Source organism: Struthio camelus, chromosome 21, assembly GCF_040807025.1.
Source record: "Struthio camelus isolate bStrCam1 chromosome 21, bStrCam1.hap1, whole genome shotgun sequence".
Taxonomy (NCBI): Eukaryota; Metazoa; Chordata; class Aves; order Struthioniformes; family Struthionidae; genus Struthio; species Struthio camelus.
The window spans coordinates 2,328,755-2,347,776 of NC_090962.1; the positions used below are offsets into that span (position 1 = coordinate 2,328,755).

Sequence of the window (19,022 nt, forward strand, 5' to 3'; positions counted from 1 at the left end):
GTATTCCTCCTCAGAACTTTTCTTCCTCCATCAGCCAGCACCACTTGAATTGTTTTATTCCTTCCATCACTCAAAAATGGCAGCATATCAGATCATTATCAGAACATATATAATCAGAACATCACTGCCCAAGCAACAGATGTGATTCCAATGATCAATTATGCAGAAGAGAAGCAGCATACGACTTCTGAAGTGGATTACAGTAAAATGATTTGTATATGTATAATGTGCTGTAGTCAATGTGCCTTTTTTAAACTTTCAATATAGTAACTTTATTTTCCTAAAAAATTTTGTTATTTATCTTTAAAAAACTATACACAGGTGCACGCTCCATGAACACCAGGCTTGAAGTATCTTCCTGAAGAGTCAGTACAGCGGCCAAAAAGACATTCCAGTTGCAAAGTTTATACCATGTACCCTAAGACACAAAGCAATCATGCCAAAAGGACTACTCCCCACATCTCTAAACCACAATGCAAACATGCTTCAAGAACTAGCAAAGCACCACAAAGAAGCCAGGCAACCACCTCAACAATATAGGAGAAGATAATTATAAGAAGTCAGGAAACAAACCAAAAAAAAAAAAAAACCCACACCCCACAGTCAGTAGACAGTTACCTTTTACTTTCTTGTCCTTTCAGTTCTTAACTAGGAAGAGAGAGTGTGCATGTAGAATAATAGGACAGAACAGAGGAAAAATTCCAGTTAATGTAGGGAAGGCAGGTGCAGATAATAGGATAAATTAGTGGGGAGGGATGGAAGGGATATAGACAGAAATAGTCACATTTCCCATAGGATCCTAACAACTTACGTATTTATTTAACCAAACAGAACGCTCAATGGAATCCATAAAGGGACTCACATTAAGTCCATTTATTTTGTCATAGAATTAGAAAAATAGGAGACAATTTTTGCTAATTTTTAAGAACATTTTCATAATATAATATTAATTTGAAAACACCAATAGTTTTGTCCCCACCTGCCACATAGAAATTGGTATAAAAGCTACATACAATTCAAGCTGCCCACAAATAAATTGTCTGAAATATGTGCATCATCACTGGAGTTCACATGGCGCTACTGCAGCATAAAGCTGTACCACTCAAATGAGACAAAACAGGCATCCCACAAAAGAGATGGCACATTCATAAGTCATACCAGGCATAAATATATCTGCTTTCCTTGAAGAGATGCTTATTATAGGAACTGATAGTCCATATTCACCTAGAGGACTAGTAACCATAGGAAGACCAGCCTGGTGACTTACTGCATGAAAGTAAACGCTCTACCCAGATGGGCAAAATCAAAATCAGTCTTACTGACTACTAAAAGGATTAAGTATCCAAAATGGCTTCACTACTACTTTTTTAGCTCCTTTTCTCTCAGGTGAAATTATTCCTCCACTGAAATTAATGACAAACCTTCCACAGACTGTACTGCTTCAGAATTACAGATTCATACATTTTCTTTTTTGCTTGTTTTCCTGGGTTGACTACCTGCTTGCATAACCCCAGAGCTGTAATAGTAAAGAAGCAGTACCCTCCACCGGACTGGGGAAAGGAAGCTACCCTCCTCTTCTCCACATTCTTTTCTAATACCAGGGACATTCATCTACTTTACAAAAATACGCTGAAAGCATATTCGGCCTTGCCTTTCACCACCTCCAATCCAGCCTACTGACAGAAAGCCTAAAAACGGAGACCGCTATTTAGTGGCCTATATTCCATTTGTTGGAGTGTTAAAAGGGAAGAAAGCGTCTTGATTGTTGAAGACATTTGTGCACATAAGCAAAGTCCTCCATTCACACAAGAGCAGTGTTTTCAATACCTGTATGAGTATCTGGAGGAGTCCAGAGCTGATCGGACTAATGAACTCTCCTTGTCCCCATCCAGACTAGGTCATCAGTGTAGACTAAGGCACACTTACAAGGCAAAATACTGGAAACTGTAATGCTGTTGCCATAAAGGGGACAAACTAGAGGCTATAGTTTCCTGTCTCATCATTCTGGCACTTTCTTTCAATGGAATGTTAATTATGAAATGCATCCATATTAGGCTAATGTTATTGGTTTCCTTGGTGTCTTGGCCTAAGGCACTAAAATAGCAGTTGGATGGGGAAAGCATGCTGTTTGTACGACTATAGTGTTTGTCACTGGCATCATCAGCATCCAGTCCAAATGATTGTTTCACTGTTTTTAAGGTTTGCTGATTCCATGCTTGAGAAGTCAGATGGATTTAATCAAATTTCAAGCATATCACAATATTTATTTAGTGACTTAGAGGGCTGGCAGGGGAGCTGGCACTAATAATGGGAAATGGCTCCATATGTCACATTACTCAGAGCTTATGAAAAGCCTAATGCCAACAATCTAGGCGCAGGAAGGGTTCTACTGTTTTGGTTTAATTTCAAGTCATGGGAATTGGCAAAATTCTTCCTCCTCTTCCCCTTGCCCTGGTGTTTTCCTGAAAGCTCAAAGCAGATATTGAGGAAAGGCTGTTAAAAAAAGAGATTTTAAAAATGAAATAAAGAGGAATTGCAGACACCCAATCAGATCAAATTGATTAAATATGTAGAATATTTTAAATTTCTGTATGTGGGCAGTCAGAATCTACCACTAAAAAAAGGGATTACATCTTCAGAAGCACCGAAGTGACTTGAGTGTTTCTGAAAATGTAACCATCAATGTCCAAACTAAAGGGAGGGAGAATTTGAAGGGAAGTTCTTACAGTCATAGACAAAAGCTGTATTTCTTTATTCCCTCTTCACTGCTCTACAAAACAGAGAAAACGTAGTTAAACGCAACATCCCTCCTGCCCCCCAAAATAGGTATTAAATTAGCTAGGTTCCTTAGTAGAATACATACTTTGATATCCCCTGTCCTTAGCCCAACATTAAGTTTCAAATATTATAAAGGGAACTAGCTATAAGAAGTTCCTGTTTTCCATATTTGCGAGCATATAGTTGATGAATAAAGATACAATCACATGATTCAGGTGACCACATGCATACTCCTAGCTCAAAACAACTGTAAGATAGAATGTTTTAGTTTAAGCAGCCTTCCTTTAAATGGACACACTTTGCAACTGGGAAATGCTAACAGTGTGCATAGCCTGGCTGATGTCAAGTAACATTAGATCGCGTACCTTGCTAGACTTAGATTATGTAACTGTGCCCCCAGGTCACAGTCAAATCACATTGCATGACTGGGGATTTATGTATTTAAGACCAAAATGGTCTTCTATGTTCATAAAGTGTGATCTCTTGAATAAGCCAGATCAGAGAATTCCATCCAGTAATTCCTGAACTGATGCCAGTAACTTAAACACTAAATGGCAAGTTCTCTGATGAAGGGAATGCTTTGACTGTTAGCAGAGCGCACACTCAATTTCAGTTCTGTTGTGGTTATATTTCAGTGAAACACAAATACTGCTAAATAATGTTGTTTGTTAATATGGTTTTCCCATATTCAATCTCTACTTAATGCTCTGGTTTGACTCTTAAAATGCACTTAGCATCATTCCATATTCACTAAAAAAACAAGGAAACAAAAAACCTTCACAAAACAATCCAAACATTCATAGACTATTGACAGTTTTACTACTGAAGATGGTTGGTTAGGCACAGAAAGGACTCATCTAAACTAGACAGATCTAGAAAAAAATATGCTTATGCACAAATGTTTTTCTGTCATTGACAGGAAAAAAAAAAGAGCTCTTTATACCAAAACAACACAAAGAAGCTTCTAAGGAGAGATGACACGTGGAAGGTGAGGCAATGATGCAACCTAAGGTGGAGAAGGGTGAAGAAAGTCTGTTCTTACCAGTAAAGAATATAGGGGATTTACTTCGAATTTCCTCCAATTTTTGAATGAACAAGGCATTCATTTCCCGCTGTAGGGTGCCCACTTGCCTTCGAGAAGTTTCAGACCAGCACTTGGGGAATTCCGGGCTTCCAAGGCTTTCTAGACTGCTGGAATTGGAGGATATGGAGCCACTGCTGGCTGCAACCAAGTTCACAGTGCTTCCATACTTGCCACTTGATTGGCATTGCCACCGCTGCCGGGAATGAGCCTTCATTCCATTACATTTAGATTCAGCAATTTTCTTCCCTGAAGTCACCAAAGACTGGGTGCCCCTTATTAGGTCACCAGCAGTTTCAGAGCTGCTGCAAGACTGCAAATCTGATTGCAGCCTTGGCTGATCTTTAATACCCCAGTTTTTTAGTTCTAACCTCTCTTCTCCAGTTATACTGCTATACTGATCATGGTGAAGCATATCTTTAGCAATAGGCCTGGTAGGATGGTCACTCCACTTGGATTCTAGATCTGGGCTTTCTTTAGAACCAATCATGCATTTCATGCAATTGGTAGCCACTCCAATCCTACCAGAGCCATTGATGGTGCAGCGTGCAAAGATACTCTGCTTCTCACTCTGGTTCTCCTGAAGACGGACCCTGTTGGACCTCCGTATGGGTTCACTGAAAGCAGCACCCCCTTGAACACATTTTTGGCTTTTACCTTTGCCAGAACAATGGGCCTTACCTTTCAACCCTTTGCCATGTACCTCCCCATTGGCACCATCTCTGGGAGCTGGTGACAGAGAAGCACTTTCTGGCATTTGCTCAAAGCGAGGCTGTGAGGTGTCTTCCACTTCATGGTCTTCACTGGCCCCTTCAGAGCTGTTATCTTTGGTGTCAAAAGCAATTTCTGGAAACCCCTTCTTGTTCTTCTTCTGGCTTTTGGTGGGTGCACTCGCTGTGCGTCTCAAGATGTGGCCACTAAAGGAATGTTTGCGATGGAGCTGACCAGCAGCATGACTGTCCAGAGATGCCTGTTTTGGATTTCTGAGAAACAGGCCTTTTAGACCCAACGTTTGTTTGGCCTAGAAAATAATTTAAAAAAAAAAATCCTTAATAGAAAATGCAAGCCTCTTCCTTTGGGTACTAACATACACAACGCACACACACACACATGCACACAGGGTCTCCTGCCATATGCCTACCATGAGCATGAGAACTAAACCAAAATAGAATGGAAATTAAAAAAAGGAAAAAACAAATCAGCAACAAGTTTTGCAAAATTTCACATCTGATTTTTGCTGAACTATGTTTTTAGATTAAATTTTTCCCCAGGCTTACCCTGTATTTGTCATCCTTTTCCTCCTAGCACACAGCTACTTACAAGGAAAACACAAGCATCAGATATTGAAAAAATAAAAAGGAAAATATAAGGAAAACACAAGCATCAGATATTGAAAAAATAAAAAGGAAAATATTCCCGTCTGTAAGGATCTAATTCTGAGAGGTGAAGAGTTTCTCAATGTGTGCTAAAAGCAACAAAGCTTGGGATATTCATAATGTCACAGATTTCAGACTCACAAAGAGTCTGAAACACAAAGCCCTGTGAGGTATGGGTCAGTTTTCCGACACAATCTTGCCTCAACAGTTTCTTCCTATGGATACATAGCAGAACCCCGAGGAAGCACAGGAAATTAACTTACTACTAGAATACAAAGATAAGTGGAGACTTACAGATTTGTTGAAAACTTAAGTCTTTTCTTTAAAGAACATAAGCTACTTGGAAATGAACATAAATCTACTACAGAAGCAAATCTCTAGAAAGTAAGCATTTATGTAATCATTGCACATAATGTAAACCAGCCCCTGAAACCCCGTTAAGAGGCAAGTCTCCTGGACTCTGGAAGTACCCAGCTAGAATAACGATACTTCTCCAGAAGGCAATTTGGAATAGTTAAAACAGATCTGAAGGGATTGCCCTCGACTACATAGGTAGAATACAGAGAAGAACTTTCTAATTTAGGCACTTAAAGCACTCACACTTAAAGTGTGTGGTGTAAATGATCCCTAAAAACAGCCACAGAGGAAATGGTGCAACCTAGTTACTGCATTGTGAACCTGGATTCTAGAAAATTGCACTCTACCAGGAAATCCTGAACGAGGCTTATGCCTTTAAATCACACCAGAATACAAATAACACTACAAATACTGCAACCCAATATTATCTTAAATGGTCATTACTAGCTTTGGGGTCTTGTCTAGGTTAAGTCTGACTGGAAAATACAGTCGTTTAAAAATAAATTTAGACATGTTTTCAACAAAATACATCACCTGCAATTTTGGAGACTCAGACACATTAGAATTAGGCCAATCAGAATTGCTGAAACATTAAATTAAATTAGGAACATAAAGCTGAATTCTCTGGCTTGTACGGGAAGTTATATTTGTGCAGAGCTGGGCATCAGATACCACTGAATCTAAATTTTCCTGTCTCTTAAACTGGAGATAGTGACTAGCATTCACACTCTGCACAAGAAATTTGTAGCATACACCAAAGAGCCCAGCTGTAGAACAAAAAAGAATGCTAAGGGTAAATGAGGGGAAGAAACTGAAACCATCTGTCCCCTCTCCCCACCCCACAAACACCCCAAGCTATAGAAATGGAGGCAATTTAGAAAAGGTATTTTAAAATTATTTTTATTTTACCTGTCATGCAACATGAATTTTAAATGACAGTTGCCTTTTAAAATAAAGAATATTTTTGACTTAAACAATATAGATAATAAATGTGATGTTCAAATGGAGCTTTACATTCTTTAGGAACTGCTGGGGACTACATAGTGGACATAAAAGTACCATATTTTGTTTTTAATATACAGGTGATCAGCACTTCAATTGAATGAACACTATCATGAATAGCAGTTTAATTATATACATGAGAAATTATCTCTAAACATTTCTCTTTCTACCTGTGTGATTACATTTTGATCATTTCCTATATTTGATCATTTCCAAAACTTATCTACCGAAGAAACATATTATAAACAAGCAAAGTTAGTCAGGATGATAATATAGTACTTTATGTACTGAAGTATATACTTACTGAAGTATTAAATACACAGAATTACTGTCAGGAATTTCCCACCATCATACAGTTGTTTAACATTTCAGTGAAACTGAATTTCAGCATTCCTGTAAACATTCAAGGTGTATTCGCCAACTTTTAAAGCAATAAGTTGATGCATAAGAAAGAGTAGGCTCATTTTACTCTAAGCATAGAGACTCATTTTTATATGTCACATAAAGCAGAGAAACAGGTGTTTTCCTTTTGATCTGCTTCTCCTTTGTTCCCTTTATGTCCCAATTAGATCAGACTTTCTTCAGTAGCTGTAGTTCTCTTCCCTATCTTGAGCATAACAAATTAATGAAAACACTCTCCAAAGCGCACAACCCTATGATTGAAATACATTGCAAGAAATTCATGATAAATTTGATCAACATCAGTGCATGTTGGCATCCTGCTGTCAGTTCAATTCCTTTACCCTGTGATGTCATGTGTGAGGTCACATTTCTGCAGTCCCAAATAACGGCAAAGAAATGTCTCATTTAAATTACAGTGGTTTATCTTTCACTCCAAAATGTTTGACCACATGCTCATGCATTTCATTTTTTGCTTTGTAGGACTTAACGGATAGAAATTAGCTGCACTGTGCAGCGAGCCCAGATTGAAAGCCGTTTTTATTCAGAAGTATCCTGAGCAATCTGGTATATGGAACGAGAGCTTAGTGGTCTGATACAAAGCTCAAAGACAGCATTCAGAATATTATTTCAGGCTCTAATTGACTGAAGCTTAGTTTTCCACATGCCATGATCCAATGTGAGCAAGAGATGACTAAAAAGAGAACTAAAATAGCCTTTAAAAATAGGTACAGGGTACGATAAAGAGGGCAAGGATTAATTTTTCCTATTAGTTGACGAAATAGTGCAAATAATGCAAAGCAGAGAAAATGTAGGTTAAATATTAATAAAATATCGGTGAGAGGCAGGCTATTGAATAATCTGCTTGGATCATTCTGGATTCACTTGCAGTAGAAAGTTTCAGAATCAGATTATGCATTTGTTAAGGAGTGAAGGAAAAAAACATCCTGGTCCAATTGAGACAAGTTGGCAAGTACACAGCTTTATTAATATAAAATCATGCAATATAATAATTGCAAAACACGAAAAAACAATTTCTCTCTCTCTCATACGCACATACACACACATATAATACCTAACAAAAATGAAAGAAAAACCACTGATGGAATGGAGGATGAGCAGTGAAGGGTCCCAGGTATCATTCTAGCTTATTTGGTGCACCTTTGCTAAGCTAGCCATTATTGCTTGAATCAATGGACTGATTCAAGAACCCAAATCAACTACAAATTTGGTTAACCTTATAAAAAAGGTTTAAAAAGAGAGCTGGTTTGAAGGAGATCCAGAATGTCTGCTTTCAGCCTCTACTCCAGCTTTTACAAACCATAAGGGCTACTTCATCCTTCAATCTTCCAAATTCAAAGACTTCAAAGACTTAAAAATCAGCACAAGAGGCTTTCCCACAACTTAGCAAACAATTCACTGTTAAATGTTCTTTTCCAGGTGGAGGAAGTGTTTTGAATTATAGCACAGCAGAGAAAAGACAGTAAGAGACTCAAGAAAGAAAGGGAAGGTATCAAAGGACTTTTATCCTGGATCTGCTTCATAAATGGAGGGCTCTCTGGCTGACTGAAGACCCAACAGAACTGACAAGTCAAATGTCACAGTCCATGTTATATGAGCTGAAGCGTTTCAAAATGCTAGTAAGGAGACACTGATGCTAATGAAGTAACTAGTTAGAGGCATGCAGCTGCATGGTGGTCACTATGCCTCCCTGTGACAGGAGAGGGTACCTTCAAGGCGTCTAAAAATGCTCTGCTTCTAAAGTAGATTTTTTGACACAGAGAAGTCCACTGAAATCACAAACAGACAGAGTAAAAAGGCAAGTAAGACACACAATAGTGAGGAGGATCTCAGAGATACACACATCTAGAAAAACATGAGAAATTCCACAATACATGAATGGACTGCAGAAGAGAGAGAAATTAAGAGTGTCTCCAGGAAACAATATAATCTACAAAAAGAGATTTCAACTAAATAGAAGTGAAGGTGAAAATAATCCTAGATTCTGATTTTGCAATTTCAAGTTACTGGAGAGGGCAGAATATCTGCATTTAGAAAAAGGCCCTAAAATGTTAATGCCTGCATTAGAATATTTGGATTAATAAAGGCTGGGTAAAACCAGACTGATATCTGTGTTTGCTTTTCTGCCCAGGATTAAGAGCAGGAAACAGAGAAATAATTCTAGTTTTAACAGATCTCTATTGAATAAAAATTGGCTTTTAGATTTTTCTTTATTATGGGAAAAAAAAGACAGCACAAGGCCACACAAAGTGACAACAGGCAAATCTGAAGATACTTACACAGATTTCTAAACAAAACACTGAAATATTTTACAGCTAATTGGAAAAGGGAAAAAAAATGCTAAAATTTTTGTCCAAGAATATTCTAATTACAGCTGAAAATTTTTCCTAAGTGACAACTCTTCCAGTAATTCCTACTTAAAAGCAACATTGGGCTTGGTTTTCAGAAACAGCCTTCAACTCTGCTCTAGCCTGGAGATAGGAAGACATTTTCTAACAGACAGATATGTTACGTATTCCCCAGTGCCCCAGCAAATGCAAATGCTGACAAAATTCTTCCTGCGCTTACAGACAGATAAAACAATTTCTGAAAAATGGAGTCAGTATTTTTTCAGTGTAAAGGTTCAACCATTAACTGGTGCAAAACCGTATAATGCCCATGAATCAATGGGACAGATGAATAAGTTAGCAGAGGAAAACAGATGATGTCAGTGTAGTCAATGAAATTGAATCAGTGCAAGCTACCTCCTGAATCTTACAACCTTATTCAGATGCTAGTTCCAGTTCTTCAGTCCTAGCAAACAAAATGCAGCATGATTGACAAAAGTCTGAAATATGTGACACTCCAGCTGCCACTGATAATAGAAGCAGACAACAATTTGGCTGAGAGAAGCCAGTAACCAAGAAGTCTAGGAGCTCGTAATAAGACTAAAGTTGTCCTGTTCACTCTGTTCTTTAAGATCAACTAGGCGCTGTGATTCATATTCTGCCTTTCTTGTCCTTGCTGGGTATCAAAGTATTTCACCTGCAGCCTTCACTGATTTTATAAATCTACATGCACAAAAGGAACTCCTGATCAAGAATAACAGAATGTGATCCAGAGAGACCAGAAGAAAAAGCATTGTGTAATATTTCGTCTCATGCTTTTTGTAGTGTTCTGAGGTAGGACTGTCCCTGGGCTTATTAATAATTATTAAAATAAACCCATGTATAAACTTCCCTTCCAAATCCTTGTGCTTTAATGAGGTTAATGCACAGCACCACCATCTTAACATCAGGGAAGACCAAGAGACTGCAATGATAGTGAGAAGTAACAAGGGATGTGTGCTCAGAATCCAGATCAGTACTGTAGACTGGAAGCTAGTAGATAAGGACAGGGAGGAGACAGCATGATACAGCAAGGGTCTTTCAGTGTGCATAAAGCTTCGGTTAAAAAGCATACTAAGAAAATCTAATAACCCCAACACTGCTGACAAAGTTGAAATGTGCATGTGATTCTACTGCAAATTATAACTATTACCAGCAAGTTACTCATGAAGAAGCCAATAAGAGCAAACAATTATGAAAAGCTAGGTAAAAGAAGGATTAATGGAGAGATAATACCTTCAAATTAATCTATTTTATCTGAAAGTAAGAAACTGTTTCCAGGAACCAAAAATAACAAGGAAGAGTTGAGGCAAAAATTCTTCAGTGAAAGCATTCACAAAGATTATGAACATCCTTTCTTTCTTGAATCACTGCAACCGAGAACAGTGACTTGGAAGCTGATGAACTTAACCTATCAGTAACTAAAACAGGCAGACCCTGTCTTTACCTAAAATCCTATTTTCCAGTGGATACTAAGCTACAAACTGTAACTTCCAATGATGGATAGTGAAATATTTGCTGTCCTTACAACAGCACCAAAAGAGCAGCACAGAGAGCATCACCTGAAAGTAGTATACAATGAAAGCAGCATGGATCCACTTGGCAGTGGCAAGAGGAGGAGAATCTGCCTATTTTTCATCATTTTGACTAGGAACAGAATATAAAAGAAGAACTCACAAAAAGGGTCAGTTGGGTGGTCAGGCCAAACATCATCTCTGCTGGATTCATACAGAAAATAGATACCTGTTTTCATTAAAGGACACGGTGGGGGCACAGTCACTAATCAGACCAATTCCGTTCTCACTGGCACCATGCCCAGGACTGAGCTATCTGTCATTCTTGTTACAAGCCTAGAGAGTTTGACAAGACTATGCAAGAAAGAGGCAATAGACCTGAACACGGGAATTCCAAGAAAGTTCAAGACAAAATTCAAAGCTGTTTGAATCAGTGCCAGTGCATGCATCCAGCAAGGGTCTCTAAGGTCACTAATACAACTTCATCCCTACCCAGGGCCAAATCCAGTATGACTTACGCCCTGTATAGTCTTCTTGAACCCAGAAACATGGCCAGAAAGGATCTTATCATTGAAATGCTCAGCCTGCTATCACTTTTCCCTGAAGACTAGAATTAGCTGGCCTTTTATCATGACCTGAGTTTTAGCCATTTATCTGCGACAGGCCCTACAGTCAGAAATTAAACACCACTCATCTGCTTTCTGTCTTACTCAGACCAACATCAATCAACTCTCTTTCACCCAAAGCTTTAGAAGTCTTTTTCTCTTTAGAGCTAAATTCAGAGAGATTCATAATGCCATCACAAGGGGTTTCAGACAAGACTTACAGTCCTGTGATGAATAAGCTCTACCTGCCCAAAGGCTTTCAGGTTAGACATCAGACAAAAAGGTAGGAACTCAGCTTGACTTCTCATTCCTTTTACAGGCTTTAACTGAAACGTCTAACACAACATTCTTTCCATAAACAGTCCATCTTCCTATAAGTGAAGACACTTATGCAACACAATGCAACTTTCCTAGGAGTTATCTCAGTTCCATCCCATAAATGCTTTGATTAAAATCTAGCAGTTTAAAAAGCTGCTTTCCTTTTTATTTTTATTTTTTTAATTCTCCTAATATGAGCAACACAAAAAAAATGAAATTAGAATTCCCAGACTATTCAATGCCGCCTCTTGCTGTCAGGATGCTGATATTACAGCTTGCTACTACAGAAAGCTCAGTCTGCCATTCTCAGGTTCTGAAGGGACTTAGCCACCTGATTATCATTGTAATTAATACCACAGAAGTAACTAAATCTAGTGCACTGGAAGTAAGAAGCTGCCTTATTTTCAGCTGGCCCTAGGAAAAGTTTGAAGCTGGAGCTTTACTTTCAGTTTAGGAGTTATGTGAATTCAGACATGGCATCCAGACAGTTATATTTTTCCTGCATGTGAAACAAGCAAAACACTCTTAGCAGATAAACAGTGGAAAATAAGCCCCAACAACGATGACAGGGATCATCTTTCTCCTGCTCTTTTAAGTGTTATTATGGAAAAGCCCCTTAGCAAATAACCCCTACGAATTTCTTTTAAAATTAAAAGTCTCAGGCAGACAGGGCCTTCAGAGAATAAGCTTTGCAAGCAGAAAGCACTTAGTGGCTCAGGTGTATAAGCATTTGTTCAGTAACATGCACTTAATGTACCAGACACAAGCAAACTCATTATATCTATGCGTGTATGCTGCAATGAAATAACCTTCCCCTATGCCTCCCTCAAAAAGGGTGCAGCAAGAATCTCTTTTTATAATATTCCTTCTGATCTACCTTTGCATCCTTGTGTGTTTAGAAAGATATCAGGCTACTATGACAATTTCAGCAGTGCAGTTTATTCTAGTTTGACAAATAGGCTAGCTTAGGCCTTTACCTGCTGGGCTTCCCCAGTGTGAATACAAAATCCTGTCAGAGCATTTACACATGCAAAATTCATTACTCTACACTGAAGGCACTCACCTTACCACAGATGTCATTAATAGCCACATGAACAAAGATGGATGCCTCTTCCATACCTTCCAGGTACACATGTCGGTAGCCTGAAACACAAAGTAAGCAAAGCTGTCAAGGAGAAACAGATGACAGAGCATTTAGGGACTTCCCTTTTGTAAACAGCAAAGGAAATTAGCAAGCTTTCTCCCAACTAACTCCTCCCCATACTAAGCATCCAGATTTGTGCTTTATCTACCTACACTCAATTTATCTAAGAGCCACAGCACTTACAAATTTAACTGATATTTCTTCTTGTTCCTTTTACATTACAAAAAAGCTATGTCCTATTGTTCCTAGTGTCCATTACTGTGGCTGTCAATGTTTGACTTAAACTTGACTATGTTCTCTCTTGGAGATTCACAGTCCATTACTAATGCTGCAGACGTTTCCACCAAGTTTATTTTATTAAGATTGGGTATTTGCTTTCAGTCTTAACTAACAAACCACAAAATACTTTTCATTCCCTTTGCTTTGAAAGAAAAATATATACATGAGGTTTAATGAGACTGGGCTGAAAAGAAAAACAGGAAATAGACAGAAAATAGTCTAAAAACCTGCATCCCACCTTTAGAATAGGTAAATGCCTGCCTTATGTTAAACTATTACTGATAGTAACATCACCAGTCAAGACTAGCATCTTTCAAAAACCAGTGGGAAGATAAAGCAGAAAAAAGCTGTATGAAATAACACAGAGAAAGACTATGTACGGTAGTCTTTCAAGTCTACTATATTTAGCAATCCTGCTTTACAATTTTATGCATCTTTTCGAAAATCTAGTCCCACACAGTTAGTTGAATTAGTTTTTGTCATATGGTAAGTCAGCAGCGGACCTGGGTAGAGAACTCAGGAGTTCAAACTCCTAGCCTCTTGTGAGAACTTTCTGCTGCAGACATATGTACACACAGTAATACAGCCTTTTGCAGTTTCATTCACCACAGGAAGAAGTCCTAGCCAAGTCATTCAGTATTTCACAATTTCTGCCTTACCTGGCATTATACTGCTAAAAGCTATTGTTCTCTGTCCAATAAAATCACGCCCGATTGGATCATGATCCCACACAAGGAATCGAATCAGTGCAATCTCTGGCATGTGCACTGTGAACACCAGTGTTTCCTCCCACATTGGGTTAAAACCTGGGAATGAAAGATATTTACATATTTTTGATATTTTGTTTCCTTTTAGATATTTTGTTCATGAAACACATGAAGCAAGAAGACAGCCTATATAAGGCATGCCTAAACTGCAATGGTTATTCCAGTTTTTCTAATAGTTTGATCTTTGTTTTTTTAAAAATCCAGTACTCCTACTCATTTCAGCTGGAGCCACAAGAGTACAAGAATTTGCAAAAGATATGGATTTTACTTAAAGTTGGCTCTTGCTTTCAAGAGGTGGTTGGACAAGCTGACCTCCAGAAGTCTTCTCTAATCTAGATTATCCTATGATTTTAATTTCCTCATTAATATTTCTACACTCCCTGAAACGTACGGGTAGACTTAAGAAGTTGGTGGCTTCTAGTCACTTCTTTTTACCACTGATAGCTCTGAATATCCTTCTATACAAAGAAATAGGAGTCAAAAAATGGCTCATTTTATACTATGACCTTCACAACACTGTAGCAACTCACTTGGGCAATTCAAGACCCAAGTCTGATTTAACATCAAGAATCCTTAAATGGATTTTTCAGTGTTTTGCAGGCACCAAATTTCATCTATTTCTCTTTAAGAACAAAACTTGTAAAATGATTCCTTAAAAACTTTCCTGAATGAGGATGTTTCAGATAGCCATATAAAAGCAAAAAAACCCATGATCTTACCATTATCATCAACTACTCTAGTTTGTTCTTTGAAGCAATCAACAGGTAAGCCTATAACTTCTACTTCTACAAATGGATCTATGATCTGGAAAAGAGAAAGTAATAAATATTGAAAAGAAAGAGTGACAATGACAAAATTGAAACACAATGCTAACCTTTACAACGTGAACATTGTACACTGTTTCACCAATAATTTTTCATTATAAGCCTTTCTGCAAATGATCATTATGCTCATCAGACACCTATGGCCAAATCATTGTAAAGGCATAATTTAGAACGATCACGTTGTGCAGACTTGTGATCATTTCTCTGTTCTATTCTATGTTATTCTAAAAGGAAATCTAAACACTAGTCTTTATATGAATATTTTCTATTTCAGTGGATATTTGAGTAAAAGGTTTAAAAATACATTCACAACAGTCATTATGACAAATATGTTCTAAAGCAGTAAAATGAAAACAAACCCATTAAGAATCATCTGTTAAAAGTCTCAGTGTCTATTAAACCATCGTGGCACAACGGACAAGGCAATAATCAAGGCACAGGAGGTCTGAGTTCTACCTCTGCCCCTAAACCTCAAACACCTTCTATTTCTAGCTTTCATTTCACCTCTTACTCATAGCCTGCTTAGAATGTAAGACTGCAAAACTACAGCATATTTTGGCCTTGTAGAAGGTTCCTGTAATTACCTAAGACTAGAAAACTTTTGACTCTGTTGAGACCTCTTGTAATTAAATGGTAATCTCAACTGAATTACAAGTTCCTTGAAGGCAAGCGGGATGGACAGTCTGGGGATCATAGAGAAAGACCATTCTTGCACAAAGTTTTTATCTTCTACTGGCCAGTCAGATACAGATATTCCTCTAGTTGGCCCACACCTCTACCTTTTTTATTAGTTTATAAATAATTCTTGGGTTCTCAGAAAAGATGACCTTAAGTTTTCACAGAGTTGACTCTCGCAGTGATACCTCTTATCCCTATTTACAAAGAGTTGGAAAAGTCAGATAGCTTTAAGAGATTAATCTGTGTTCCAACCTAGGATACAAACTACGTGATGCAAATCATAAAAAAATCTATGCTAGACCCATTCAAACATGTCATTTGAAATGGCATCCTGATACTGAAATCCACCATCCATCTCCCTGTCAGTAACACTGAGGATAAAGAGTACCTCTCATCATCTATTAGATCTCTGGAAAGTTTGTTACTGTTTTCAAATACCAAGAATGTAAACAGGCAATGTGGTCTCATGAGGAAAGAAGAATCATTTTGATGCTTAGCAGAAACAAGTGTTCCTTGTGGCCATGAGCCCATAGAATACTTTGCCCCTAAAGTGCAAAGTATCTTTTATCTTATTTCTGAGGGACACCTGAATTCTCAATAGGAAAGACTGCATAATGTATTTATCAAACACTTTATATTGTTCACATAGCTCTATTCTACAAAAGTCTTAGGACTTGGAATGCTTTTTTCATAACATAGTGGTCAGCACAATAAAGGTCTGATTTTCATCTGGTACAACTGTGTGCAAGTGAAATACAAATAAAATGAACATGGAATTTTAAACAGCACCTAACTTTCTGAGAGAAGTCAGTGTCTGTAGCTTTCAACAGGGCTGTTATTTCTGAGTCTCCGCTGGCTTATGCAGTGTAAATACCTGACTTAGCTCAAACACTGACAGCTATCAAATTAGGGTGGGGGGAGGGCCCCCTTTCTTCTGATTTTGAGAAGCTCAGCAAGTGCTAACTAACCACAAGTTTGGTATCTAGGTACAGATTGCTTCCTAAGAAGCCCATTATTTGGGTATTTTATCTTAAGGTTATTAAATTTCCTAAATATTGTTGGCTCCCAACTTGGGGAGTAAGTTTGTATGTTTTGCAGGTACTTCTGTTGTGGGGATCTAGATTCACGTTCTCAGGAAGTTTTCTTCCAGGATTATGTTCTGCATGAGCTAATCTATCCTACTAACCAGAGTAAACTGGAAGTACCACACAGATTATTCTTCATCTTCTGAAACATGGTCTTAATTTGAATTATGACATATTCCTGATTGTTACACATGTGGTATTAATAGAAAGAAAGAAGGAAAGAAAGAAAGAAAGAAGGAAAGAAAGAAAGAAAGACAGAAAGAAATGAAAATGCAAATAAATGATTGAAAACACAAAAAGGCCCACTATAGCCTTAGTATAACCCTCCTACATTTATCTTCTAGGGAAATTTACAGTCTGACATAGTGGTCCAAACATTTCTGTAGAGAAAGGGTATTTAGAAGATAATTGCAACATTCATACAAAATCAAAGCATCTAAAACTCATTTGAGAGGTATGATTTTGGTTCTAACAGGCAAAAGGCTAAAAGAAAATTTTAATTGTGACAGATCCTAACATTAAGTCTAATGTGAAATAAAGTCACACAGGTGTTGTTAGAACACCAATAGACAGCATAAGAAATAAACAAAATCTCTTACAGAAGCTGCCAAGGGGGTGCAGACTTGGCTCATTTTAGTCTGATGCTCCCCTGAGTGAAGTTGCCGAGGGTTTTACTAAACAAAATGAGGTATCACAGCAAATCACGCAACAGAAGCCAAAATGAAGGAGAGAAAGAAAACTAGTAGTAATACTGTGTTGAATGGAACAGATTCACCCAAGCAGAGAAAGAGACTCCCAAGTAACTCCACTGGTCTTGCCTGACAAGCTCAGCAGTTTTCTAAGAGAATTTAAGAGAGACACTAATTCGGCTCTATATGCTGGGGGTGCAGGGTGAGGGTTTAAGAGTGCTGTTGTGACTAGAACCCCATCATGACGACAGCTTCTTGGCCTTTTTTGCTTGTCCTGCAGGCACCGTATTGACAATCAGAGAAAAATCAAACTACTGCTGTGGTGCTCGGAAGAGATGAAAACCACCTAAAGATCTAGGATGCTAATAACCTGCCTAATTTATTCATGCTGTACAATAACTGCACTAAGTTAAACACTCATCCTTACCCCAGTCAATTTGGAAATAAACAAACATCAATTGTCTCATACCTCTCCTTTGTCTCCCAGCATGGAGTCCCGTGGTTTTGGGAGTTGCTGACCACTGATAATTCTTAGAACTAGCTGTTTCTTCAAGTGACCAGGCAGTGGGTCTTCAGAATTCGGATTAAAGACACCTGTAGGAATAAGAAGCCTTATAATGTGAAAGAAGTGCAACTTTAGGGATGGCAGTGGATATCTTCTAGCTTATTTGCTTCTAGAATCAGCATTCCAGTTATCTACAAACTATACTTGGGATCTACGTCTAGATCTCATGCAATAACCATGAGAAGAGCATGAATGCAACTTTTTTTGCTGCTTTTTCTTACCTTGACACATGCAGTTTGGTTTGAGGACATAGCCACAATTTCCATTGGCACTAAACTTGGCCCGGTTTAATTGCAGCATTCTCCCCTCTGACTGGTAGTTTAATGCAACTGTTCAAAAAAAGGTGATATCACTAACAGAGGATTTTAACAACATTCCTGTTTGTACATCACAGAAAAAGGAAGAAGACCTAGATATATCTTTAAATTTTACTTCTTGGAGACAGAAACTCAAATATGTTGAACAAAGAATTCTCTTATGTCACATACATCACAGCTTCAGGGAGAGAAGCTCTACAGAAGAGTTCTGAACTCTGAAATCTTCTTGCATGTGATAAGAAGGAAGCTCATTTATCTCCATTTATCAGATATTTGCTTATGCATAAGACATGTTTGAGAAAACTTATCTAGGTAACAATATAGAAAACAATAAGGAGGACTCAGATGTCAGTAAAGCTGAATGAACAGAGAACTCGGAAGTATTGTAACAGGCGATTCTGGAGCCTCTATTTAAACATTTCTCCTGAATTAAAACAAACAAAACAAGTTTTCTTTCTGCTCACCAAGCTGGCAGCCAGCATTCCAGAATGGCTGGGGATTGTAGTTGCTAGAGTCTACACGGTAAGAAGATGGGTAGATGCGGGATAACTGGTGTTGGTTGAAATGCAGATACTGTGCTGGCTTTTGCTGTAGTATCTGGTGGGCTTTTGTTTCACTGAAAGATGAAACCTGCCAGCTGGAAGAGACTACAAAGAAGAAAGGAAGAGTTCAGGAGTCATCTCCTTTTTTATGTATTTATTTTTAAATAAAACATTTAACAACATAGCACCAGTTACTCCTAACTATCAAGTGTCATTGGAATACATCCTACTACAGAGGGAATCATCCTTTTCTTCTATGACAGCAAAATCATCCTGTTTATTGGAGGAGTAATGGCTGGGATAATGAAGCTGAGT

At 38.0% G+C, this 19,022-nt stretch overlaps 1 protein-coding gene across 1 annotated transcript in view; it reads right to left on the minus strand.

The window, feature by feature from the left end:
• PLCH2 (phospholipase C eta 2) overlaps positions 1-19,022 on the minus strand; it is a 143,299-nt gene that overhangs the window by 7,438 nt on the left and 116,839 nt on the right. Inside the window, exons 19-25 of the mRNA XM_068915963.1 lie at positions 18,630-18,812; positions 18,070-18,177; positions 17,753-17,877; positions 14,727-14,811; positions 13,900-14,046; positions 12,881-12,960; positions 4,541-4,880 (exon numbers count right to left, since the gene is read on the minus strand). Of these exons, the coding sequence (XP_068772064.1) occupies positions 4,541-4,880; positions 12,881-12,960; positions 13,900-14,046; positions 14,727-14,811; positions 17,753-17,877; positions 18,070-18,177; positions 18,630-18,812 (1,068 nt within the window). The remainder of the gene's footprint in view (positions 1-4,540; positions 4,881-12,880; positions 12,961-13,899; positions 14,047-14,726; positions 14,812-17,752; positions 17,878-18,069; positions 18,178-18,629; positions 18,813-19,022) is intronic.